This window comes from Kryptolebias marmoratus, linkage group LG13 (assembly GCF_001649575.2).
Source record: "Kryptolebias marmoratus isolate JLee-2015 linkage group LG13, ASM164957v2, whole genome shotgun sequence".
In the NCBI taxonomy this organism is placed as follows: domain Eukaryota; kingdom Metazoa; phylum Chordata; class Actinopteri; order Cyprinodontiformes; family Rivulidae; genus Kryptolebias; species Kryptolebias marmoratus.
The window spans coordinates 14,452,026-14,463,132 of record NC_051442.1 but is presented as its reverse complement, the minus strand read 5'-3'; the positions used below and the strand labels follow the sequence as shown (position 1 = coordinate 14,463,132).

The window sequence follows — 11,107 nt, the reverse complement described above, 5'->3', positions numbered from 1 at the left end:
CAACAGCACAGAAATTAATTGGCTGGTCTCTTCCATGTAGCTGAAAACAGTGCTAATGAGCTCAGAACATTCAAAGATACAATTTACACTCTGCACATAACTTGTCTGAACTGTTGTCCTCTGGCAGGTGTTGCAGATTAATCAATACACAAACCAACAACTTCATAAACCTTATTTTTAAAAAGATAATTCACACTTTCAAATACTTTTACAAAAATATTGTGGGCAATATTATGTATGTGCATTGCCAAGATCGTTCATTAACACTTGTTTTTTTTAAATGTTAATATATATTTTATTTGTTTTTCCTTTTTTTTGTTTATGTTGCATTTTTTTATCTGTTTAAAGTCTGATCTTTTACATTTTAAGCACCAACCAGGATAACTCATTGTACGGCAAATAAAATGACAGTAAAATCATTTTATTCTATTCTAAATCCACGGGCTGGATCATAATATTGAATACAAACTAAACAAAATGGGCTACCTTTGCATAAACTTGAAGAAGCATAATGTGACCAATAATCAGTGCAATAATGCAAAGTGCTGTTTTCATATAACACAAGAAGCTTTTCTATGCATCACCATTGTATTGACAAACTAAAGACTTTAGAACAGTAGTTATTGGTCCCTGCTTGTGGTTTCAAACTATATAGATTATGACTAGATACCTAAAAAGTTATATACTTAGCCATACAACAAAATGTATTTTTCAAATAGTTTTGTTTAACGAATGAAATCATGTTTTGAACAACGTACAGCAACGCAGCACTCAAAAATAGGTTTGGCTTAACGACTTCCGGTGGGTGGAGAGTGAACCATCTTGCTGTATTTCACGTCTTTGGCGCGGACCGGCATTTTCCCACAACACCCTGCTGCTGCACTCACAGATGACGAAAATGGTGGACAACGCATCTTCGGTAGGTTCTCGAAAGATACAATGTTATTTACAAGCCAAGGACTGGCGTTGGGTTTTGAACAAACATGTCGTTAAAAACAGGTGGAGATCGTCGAAGGCTGCCGCCTCCCCGTTCTTCGTAAAAACCAGGAGCACGAGGACGAATGGCGTAAGTGTTGTCCGTTTGTTTTCTCGGTGCGAAGCTAAATGCTAAGTAGCTAACCTCAGCTGTTGTTAACAGAAACAACGGCCTCCAGTTAAAGCTAAACAGCACACTCATAAACAAGCCGCCTTACAGTGGTGGGAATTCAGTTTCAAGACACTTTTATTGATTCAGAAGCTTATTTGTTGACAGCTATTTCGTCAGCAGTTTTGACATGTATCTTATTATTGGGTAATTATTACTTTTAACCTAAAACAGGGATGTTAATCGTAGATGCCTGAACTTCACGAAACACGTCCGTGATGCATCTTCTAATAATATTAACTTTAATCTTCATTAAGATTCAGATTCATGTTATTTACAACTAGTGACAAAAGTTCATTTCGTCTGTATTTGTTCCTCTTATTGCACTTCAGCACATATAATCAGTTTAAGGTTTAGGACGTTTTCTCCAACTTTTTAGAGTATAATAAAAAAAAAATACTATAGGTTTTTAATTGTCATTGACTGGAGAATTTGCATCATGGCAGCAGCAAAATAATAGGCTAGTCAAAAAAAAGAGTTGAAAAGAAATATTAAAAGATATATTTAGCAAGAAAAAAACAAATATAACAATACAATGGTGCAAAAGAAATAAGAAAAGTAAATTTAAATAAATGAATAACACAAAGCAGTGTTGTATATAGTTTGGCTTCATCTTAATAAGAATTACAGAAGCAGAAATATTGTCCACTGGCTGAGGAGTAAAACAATAAAGTAGAAACAGATATAATACTCAAAATGTATTAATCAAATAAATAAATGAACTCGTTAAATTAAAGCTGTGTTACAGCTCATTTGTTTTGATGCAGTGTAAATAAAGAAAGGCATCAGAGCTGTGCACGTACGTGTTCACTGTTACACAACATTGTAACTAAAAGCAGGTGAAACTGGTTGACTTTATTTTGTTTTTTTCTGAAAATGTATAAAATATTACTCTAACACACTTACACTGCATCTCAAAAGCTCTACCCACAGATGTTAATAGCTATACTGTCTGTTTAAAATGTTAAAACTGTGAATTACTGTTTACAGTAAAGTAGGGCAACATTTTATTTTTTAAACTGTAAACGAGATGATTTTGTAGACTGGCTGAACAATTACCTACTTCTCTCAACAGTAGTTGTAAACTAGGCTCACACACCGCCAAAAGTGTTTTCTTGCTTATAGAAATGCAAATCAACAGTTTTATTAGTTTGTATTTGAACTTTTCTGCTTTTTTTTCTTGCAGCACTGGCTGAGATTTTAAGTGTGAAGGAAGTTTCTGGGAGAAAGCTGTACTATGTTCACTACATTGACTGTGAGTAAAACCTTCCTTGTTTCATCACTGTTTTATGTCACTGTAATGGCTGGGAGGTTAGCAGATTAAAGAAACGACTGAGCATTTTTACACCAGTAAACCATTCTTGTTGTGGTTAAAATGCCTAAATGAAGGTTATATCCAACCTTCGTCGTGGGCGATTTGTTGTTAAATCAGAGGTTCGATGAACTGCATGCGTGAATCTGTGTAACACAGAAACATCTCATTGTTCCTGTCTGTCTAAAATTTCATGTCTCAAGTCAACAAGCGCCTGGATGAGTGGGTCACAACGGAGAGGCTGGACATCAAAAAGCTTCAGTTTCCCAAGAAAGAAGCTAAAACGCCGACTAAGAATGGTCTCCCTGGCTCCCGGCCCAGTTCACCTGAGAGGGAAGTGGTAAGTGGACGCCATGGGGCTGAGTATTGATCTCAGATACTCAGACGTTGCAGTAATGTGCTCGAGATTAGCAGCATTTACCTGTTAATGTTGTGACTTTAATAATAACTTCAGATATTTTACATTCCAGCGTGTTTTACAGCTGCTGAGGTTCTCGAGTGTTTTACGGAATCCGCGAAACGTTACACGCTGCTCCGATTTTTATTTAAAGGGACAGTCAGTCCATATTATTTACCTTTTCTTTTTCTTTTTTTTTCTGCTGTCAAAGACATCAGTGAATTTATTTCCTGTAGGTCTCAAACTGTTCAGCTGCTGCTAACCAGCAGCTCTCCGTCCATCGTGTGTTTCATTTCTTTGACTGGAAGGCCAGCTCTGCTGTGAGCGTCAGCGGTCTCATTGACCCGATTGTTCTGAAAATCTCTTGTCCGACAGACAGATTCAGGAGTTTCGCCTCGCTCTCTGATGTCTGTTGTTTGAAATTGTCTAAGAGGGGGAAGTTGGTAGGACCCAAGTTACACGAGTTCCTGCAGAATGTTTTGTTTTCCAGTTTGGATGTTTTCAGTGTTTTTGATATTTTTACGTTTTTTTTTGTTTTGTTTTGTTTTGATAAATTAAAGAAGCTGCCGTTACAATTAGACCTAAATCTTTGATGGAAAAGCTGCTCTTTGTGCAATGATTTGTTAGGGTTGGGTGGTAAGTTAACTATTTGTTTGTCTTCAAATCAAATCTTTCTTCTGTAAAGCTGTAAGTGATTGTACCTCTTCTTGTTTGCACCTCATAGCTTTATCCTCTCGTTTTCTTTTTGTCTGTCAGCTGCAAAATTCTTCCTCACTGTTAGTAACTTTCACTGTTTTGTATTTCTTTAAAAGAAGGCACTTGAAGGCAGTCACTCTCCAACTCAAAAGATGCTGCTTTTTTTGTTCAGAACATCCATAATTTGCTAACATAATCTCTTGGCTTCATAATTACTCCAAATTATTTAAAGAGTTTGTCGGAGTTTACCCTACAGTTGCAACACCAGGCCGGAAATATACATTAAGGAGAACAATGTGTGTGTGTTATAAGCCTATCGACTAAAATTTAAGGCGTGGTCATTTTAAATGTATATATTTTTTCCTGTGACAGGTTTCTTATTATGTAATCTTATGATTAAAATAAATAACTGCAGTCTGCCCCACTGTCACCCAGTGTCAGCCCTTAACATCTGTTTGGTTTTCTCTTGTGAGGTGAGTGAAAGAAGAGATACAAACAATGACGCAGCTGTGCAGAAGAAACAGGTAATCTAGATTAACATCCGTTCCAATATAAACAGTGTTGTTTGGTTTAAGAAAAAAAAAATGCAGAAACTGAAAACATATTCTTACCACCTTTGTGTCTGATTTTTTTTTTTAAATTTTTGTCAAATCATGATTTGAGTCAACTGTTTACAAAAATCTGAGCGTTATCCCGAGGGTCAACGTGTGTGTCACTTAATCCCCTTCCTTCTCTTCCTTTGTGTTCAGAGGAAGAGTCTAGATCTCAACCTTCAATCTGCCACACCTCCTTCCAGAGGCAAAACCCTCCCCACTCCGGTACAAGTTGAATTTACCCATTCTAGAGATTACTGAGACCTCCTTAAACCTGGTGTTAACATGTTTTATACAGTCAAGCAGCTACAGGCTCAGGTTTGCACTGCAAAAGAGTCAAGATGTAAAGAGTTGTAGCTGAGGACACAAAGACGATAATTCAGTTATTTCAATCTCTAATACTCTTGGTTTAGTACACAGTTTATTCCAGTGTTTACCAGGTGAATATTTTGAACTTGTCACTCCATATTTAAGCTTAAAGGGTGGCTGTAAACTCTTGTTTTTGGTGCTGAAGGTGTTTTTTATAGATTATATAGATAATCCCACGTCATGAAGTACAGAAGCAGGACCAAAGGACATGAAGAAAACTGTTTTGTGTGAGTTAACAAGTTTGTAGCAACAATTGTGTTGATTACATCTTAATGCCAGGTTTAAATGAGGTCTCATTTACAGCACACTAATTAACCTGGAGATGACCGTATTTTAGACAAATAAATTGTGATTTGCTGTGGCTTTTAATCGGATTTACACTAATCACCGTTGGCGCACAAACTTCTGGTAAAACACCAGTTTGTGTGTTAACTTTGTGGATGAGATTCTCCATACGCAGCTTTAAATGTGGAAATGTGTGTGTGACTTCTGGAAACTGACCCTCATGCCTCTGGTCAGGCTGAATGTAAGCTGAATGTCCACCACCCATGTTTGCCGCAGAAGAGGAAGGTAGAGAGCGTTCCCGTGGCGACTCAGGTGCCCCCCGTCACCCCCGTTCCCTCTCTGCCGAGCTCGGCGGAAGCCTCTCAGGCGGCCGTTTTTCCCGCCGTGAGAGACACCAACACGTTTAAGTCCAGAGAAGACCATGACCAGCTCGCCTCGCTCACGACGGTAAAAACAAATCATTTACAAAATGCTCCCGTTTTGCACAAAGTGGATTTGTTATCAAAACGTCACATTTCTTCCTGTAGAACGGCACGGCCCGACGCATCATCCCCTCTCAGCCTGGCAGAAAGAGGAAAGCGAACTGCGGGGGAGCCGACGAGGTTCGTGATGGCTTTTCAGCTCTACAGTCAGCTTATTTTTTCATCTTTTTAGATGAAAAATGATGTGTCTGCTTTTATTTTGTTTTGTAGATTCATAGCTTGTAATTTTACAGATGGTGAACTTAAAATGCCACCCATTTATGCTAACATTCTGTCACAATCCTTTAAGAAAACTTTATAGTTTCTGTCCGCCTCTTCATGCGGGCTGTAATTACATTAAAGTCAAAGTGAAAACTGAGCAAATCAAGTAAAGTTTAAAAATGTTTTTCTCAAAATACAAATCTTAAATACAACAATAACGAAAATTATGAATAATAATTATTTTAAAGAACAGACGTGTTTGACTTTTTAGTTGTCTTTTTGTGGCGTTTTGTGGGAAGGATTTCTAGTTGGTACCCAATTTTCTTACTTTACAGGTTGTCTGCTGTGATGTTCATAGCTGCTTTTTGTTTGGTTCTGGCTTTTGGATTTGTTTTAAAATCTATTCTTTTGCAATGTTTTAGTTTTGTTGTTTTGATATTTATATAAATAATAATTTGCTAGTCTGTCTAATATTTGCTGATAATATAACACATTCTATTTGTTATTCTACAGCTTTGCAGAGTATTAAACTTTTAACATTTTTTTAGTTTTCAGAGAAAACACAATAGATAGATAGTTTCATGATTCTGTACAAAATGATAAAATGTTTTTAGTTATGAGAGGTCACAAGAAATGATTGTGTTTGTAGCGAAAAGCAGTTTTTATTTCTTCTTTTTTGCATGACAATAACCTATTTAATTTAGCAAATTGGACCTCCACTGGCATTGTTGACTCCATTGAGCTTTTTGCACCTGAACAGCTCACCTGTTCAAGTAACTGCTGCAGCTGGTGTCCAGTTTCCAAAGGGTTAATTAACATCAGTCTCACCTTAAATGAACATTTGTCTTCACACTTCTTCAGTCGCTTTTGTCAATCTCTGTCACTGCTTATGATTATTGCAGGTGAGCTCGTGTTGAACCTCATACTGGAGTCTATTCTGTTTATTTAATGCTGAAGTTAAGTCTTTTCAGTTTTCCTCTTTAACTGTAGTTTTCAGTGTAAAATTAATAATTTTAGTTTCCAGACGTTTGTGTTTTTTTTGTCTTTTTCTGCTAGATGATAAAGGTTTTGCAGTACAACAAGCCTCAAAGTGCCAGTGTCTTTCTGCCACCACCCGAGGTATGTTAAATTTCCTGTTACAGCTCAAATTCAGCTGTGAGTCCAGTAAAACAGAGGTGCTGCTTGCCTCTGACCCAGGTGTAATCCTCCTGGTAAAAATGAACGCTCTTGATGATTTATCAGGTTACTTAATAAAATCTGAATGTATGAAAAAAAAAAAAAAAGATTAATCTGATCGAACAGCTTCTGTTTAACTCTGAACAAAGACTATCTGCTGCTGTCTGATGTGCTTCATGTCCATATGGTTCACCAGGATTCTCAGGACAGTTCTGATGGCATCCCGACTGCGCCCCGCATGACGGGCAGTTTGGTGTCGGACCGCAGCCACGACGACATTGTGACCCGGATGAAAAATATTGAGTGTATAGAGTTGGGACGGCACAGACTGAAGCCCTGGTACTTCTCACCGTACCCACAGGAACTCACCACGCTGCCCATCCTCTACCTCTGTGAATTCTGTCTCAAATACGTCAAAAGCCTCAAGTGTCTTCAGAGGCATTTGGTAAGATTTCATTTGCCGTCATGTAGCTTTATTCTTCAGTGAATTTCCCCTTTTTTGTGCCTTAACCCTCCAACTGCAAAGTGTAAATGAAAATGTCCGTTTCCTTTCATTTTCAGACCAAATGTAATTTAAGACATCCTCCAGGCAACGAGATCTACCGCAAAGGCACCATCTCGTTCTTTGAGATTGACGGCAGGAAAAACAAAGTGCGCAACGGGGTCGTTTCATTTCCTCTCTTCATTTTGTTTGCTTTACTGTTTCACATTGATTCTTACCCATTTTTTTTTTTAATTTCTCAGAATTATTCCCAGAACCTGTGTTTACTTGCAAAATGTTTCCTGGACCACAAAACGCTGTACTACGACACAGACCCCTTCCTCTTCTACGTAATGACGGAGTACGATTCTAAAGGCTTCCACATAGTGGGCTACTTCTCTAAGGTACTCAGATTGTGAAGTGGTTTCTTAAACTACCGGACTGCACAGTGGACGCATAAAGATACGATAGCAGTTCTGTATTCAACCAGAGTCAAACTTTCTCTTCTTTGTTTTCAGGAAAAAGAGTCGACTGAAGATTATAACGTGGCCTGCATCCTGACTCTGCCTCCGTATCAGCGCAGAGGTTACGGGAAACTGCTCATTGAGTTCAGTGAGTACACTTTTTAAAGTCGGCTGTCACGTGATCAGGAAATACTTGTAAACTTGAATCCCTCCAACACTTAATGCGGGGCGATTTTTCAGGCTACGAGTTGTCGAAGGTGGAGGGGAAGACGGGCACTCCCGAGAAGCCGCTGTCCGACCTCGGCCTCTTGTCGTACCGGTCCTACTGGTCGCAAACAATCCTGGAGATTCTCATGGACCTCAAACCTGAAAACGGAGAAAGGCCGCAGATTACTATCAAGTAAGAGATGGTTATTTCAGCAGCCCTTCGAAGAATCGGTTTCACTGCAGAAAATTAACTTTCTTTTTGTCGTGTTCGACTGAACAGTGAGATTAGTGAAATTACAAGCGTAAAGAAAGAAGATGTGATTTCAACGCTTCAGTATCTCAACTTAATCAATTATTACAAGGTGAGAGCTGCACTGGTTACACTCTTCTGCTTCACAATGGACATTTTTAAGACCTTAGATTTTAGACAACAGGGTGGTGTTATGTGTTGAATGAACGATTAACTCAGTGTTATTTTTATTGTTGTTTTTTTAAACATCAATAATAGATGGCACTTAATTTGTTATATTTGATCTTTTCATTGAAGTAAGAAAATAATTAAACAGAATATCTTTTTATTGTCATTGTAACAAAGCAATTCGGCAGTAGTCAATAACAAAATTGTTTTTTTTCTTTTCTTTATGTATCCTGTCAGACTTTTCTTTCTAGTCTTATAGTCACAACTGAAACAGTTAAAATAGATATTGATTTTACTAATGAGAATACAAGAGATAAATTACATACAAACCTACAGTTGTAGTCACATAAGCAAAGTCATTAATAATAAATGTGGGTTAGCTGTCATGAAGATATCTTTCAAACACACTATATTTAAAAGATAAAACACACTCAGTCCTGTTTATCTGCACCACAATCCTTTACTTAAAAGTTACAGAATGCTCTCTTTTCTACAGTACAAATAACATGCAATTAAAGTCTTAAATTTCTCCTTTTCTAATTTTAAAAAAACCTGACATACTAATTAAAGGTACTCGTTGCAAAGTATAAAATTAAACAAAATAAAATCCTGAACTGCATCAAATGCTGCAATTTGAAAGGGCTCGCTCCAGTAGTTTTCCAAAACAGAATTGATATGCAATTCTGAAATGGGGGTACGCGCTCAATGTAAACAAACACTCGGCTGAAACCGCTGAAGACCATGTGGAAGTTTGAGTCATGTGATTGGCCTCCATTAGGCTGCCCCGTAGTCTGTAGGTAAACAAATATGGCAGAATCGGACAAGCATGACACTGAGGAGAAGACGTTTAGGTTTCAGTGAAAATATCAGTGAATGTGAGGAAAGAGAGAAACGAGTACGACGACTCTTAATGAATACCAGGCATCAGGCTGGGCGGTGGAGCGTCGTAAAGATGGAGCCCAGCATTCAAACACATGATAAGTTTATCGGTTCAACCTGACCTGAGTGTACGTATGATCGGGGTGGCTGTGGATCAGTGGTTGAGCATTTGTTCTCCAACAAAAGAGTCGTAGGTTTGATTCCCGGCAGCAGCCACACATCAAAGTGTCCCTGGGCGAGACACTGAACCCCTCACTGCCTCTGATGGGAGATCTAAAGCACTGATTAGCCTCTGTAGAATGATTTATTCAGATTAGCTCTGTAGAGATGTAATGGAGTATGGATGGGTAAATGAGGGCAGATTGTGTTGTAAAGCGCTTTGAGTCGCCTGGTTGGCTAGAAACGCACTATAAGCACAGTCCATTTACCATTTTGAACATGAACCATCAAATTCATCCCAAATGGCTCCTACGTGGACGTCGTCATTGCTGATCTATTTTCAGTCTCTTCAGCTGTTTCGGCAGGTAAACAAACACTCGTGGTAATTGGCAACCAGGCTTACAAAATTTAAATTCAAGGACGCATTAACCAACGATATGAGAAAAAAACTGCAGGTTTTTCTTCATGAATTATTATTTTGATCCGTATGAATGACATTGCAACAAATACGTCTAAATGCTAAGTTTGTATTTTACAAATGTCCACACTGTGATGTAAAACATATTGAAACTTTGTGTCTGTGAACCCAGGGTCAGTACATCCTCACTCTGTCAGAGGACATCGTGGACGGACACGAGAAGGCCATGCAGAAGAGGCACCTGCGCATCGATCCTAAATGTCTTCACTTCACTCCGAAGGACTGGAGCAAAAGGGGCAAGTGGTGAAGTCCCGGTCCGGCTTCCTCAGCACTCCAGCCAGGGCTTCAGACGTCGGATCGGATGAAGATTTTTGTCGAGTCGTTTTCAGCAAATCTTCGTGGACCCGGATTCTCGTCTAATAGGAAAAAAAAAAAAAAAAAGCGAACACTGAGACACTTGAGATGCACAAGCTTTTATTAAGAACACTTTTTACGTATTGTGAATTTAAAATCTTGGTTCCAAGCAATGCAGCAAAATATCCAACACTTTGTGTGGACGTTTAGTTGTTCCTTAAAAAAAAAGAAAAGCCCTGAAATTAACTTTAGGTGGATTAAAAGTGTCATAATAAAACTCCAAACACAGGCTTCCCAGGGGTGGCTTTAGTTTCTACATACAGTTGAAATTTTCTTGTCAATGAATCCATATTTTGTAACACTTTTAATTTTTTTCCAACTCAAAGATGTCTTTTTAACCTACGATTTCTGCGTATCCTGTCTCATCCGAACATTTAGGTGTATTAAAAAAAGAAAATCGTAAATATTCAACAAAATTCTGTCCAGAAATGCTACTTAGATTTCCCAGATGAAGTCATAATTCTTTCATCTTTAGCGTAAAATGCCGTCGATCTTCCGCTCTCATTAAACAGTAGAATACCTGTGCTGCTGCTGCTTCTTTTTCTTTCATCTGGTCCCTCTTCATCGGTCGCCACATAATCATCCTCCATCTCACTCTGTCTTCTGCGTCCTCTGTCCTCACTCCAACTACCTCCATGTTCTCTGTAACTGCATCCATATGTGTCCTCTTTGTCTTTTTCCTGGCAGCTGCATCTCCAAACCTTGCCCCCATCTGCACAACACTTTAATTTCTTTTCTTTAAGATTTGTATTTTTTTTTGTTCAGCTTGGGGATTTTCTGCACACATATGTGATGCTCGCTGAGTTCACAGATTTTAATTTCTCTTAACTGAACTAAATCATCTTCAGGCTGCCTATGGTTTCAGCACATAAATAAAATATAGTTAATCAACAACAACGGAAACATTAATCATCACTGACGTCTTTTTGTTTTCACAAACTGCTGACTTCTGATCAGTTTTTTTTTTTGTGTTTATCCATATTATATTCCACAACTTAAATTAAGTTTCTCA

General features: G+C 38.2%; 1 protein-coding gene across 2 annotated transcripts; it reads left to right on the top strand.

Moving 5' to 3' along the window:
- The first annotated feature begins 829 nt into the window (after window positions 1–829).
- On the top strand, window positions 830–10,122 carry LOC108245243 (histone acetyltransferase KAT5). 2 transcript variants are annotated; one of them, XM_017431993.3, is made up of 16 exons: window positions 830–919; window positions 1,000–1,066; window positions 2,331–2,399; window positions 2,660–2,796; window positions 4,023–4,073; window positions 4,299–4,367; window positions 5,031–5,243; window positions 5,324–5,398; window positions 6,536–6,598; window positions 6,852–7,100; window positions 7,217–7,306; window positions 7,400–7,540; window positions 7,655–7,748; window positions 7,841–8,000; window positions 8,088–8,169; window positions 9,854–10,122. In XM_017431993.3, exons 1-16 carry the CDS (start codon window positions 890–892, stop codon window positions 9,986–9,988), a joined length of 1,725 nt encoding a protein of 574 aa, XP_017287482.1. In that variant the 5' UTR covers window positions 830–889; the 3' UTR covers window positions 9,989–10,122. The 2 variants fall into 2 exon arrangements, with proteins under 2 accessions (XP_017287482.1, XP_017287483.1); XM_017431994.3 differs by lacking the exon at window positions 4,023–4,073.
- The last annotated feature ends 985 nt before the right edge of the window (window positions 10,123–11,107 follow it).

Excerpts from the sequence above, each read along its gene's own strand:
- LOC108245243 (XM_017431993.3), top strand. The coding sequence starts at position 890 with ATGACGAAAATGGTGGACAACGCATCTTCG. Across the intron at positions 4,074-4,298 it reads CAGCTGTGCAGAAGAAACAG|AGGAAGAGTCTAGATCTCAA; the intron begins GTAATCTAGATT and ends CTTTGTGTTCAG. Across the intron at positions 8,001-8,087 it reads AGGCCGCAGATTACTATCAA|TGAGATTAGTGAAATTACAA; the intron begins GTAAGAGATGGT and ends TCGACTGAACAG.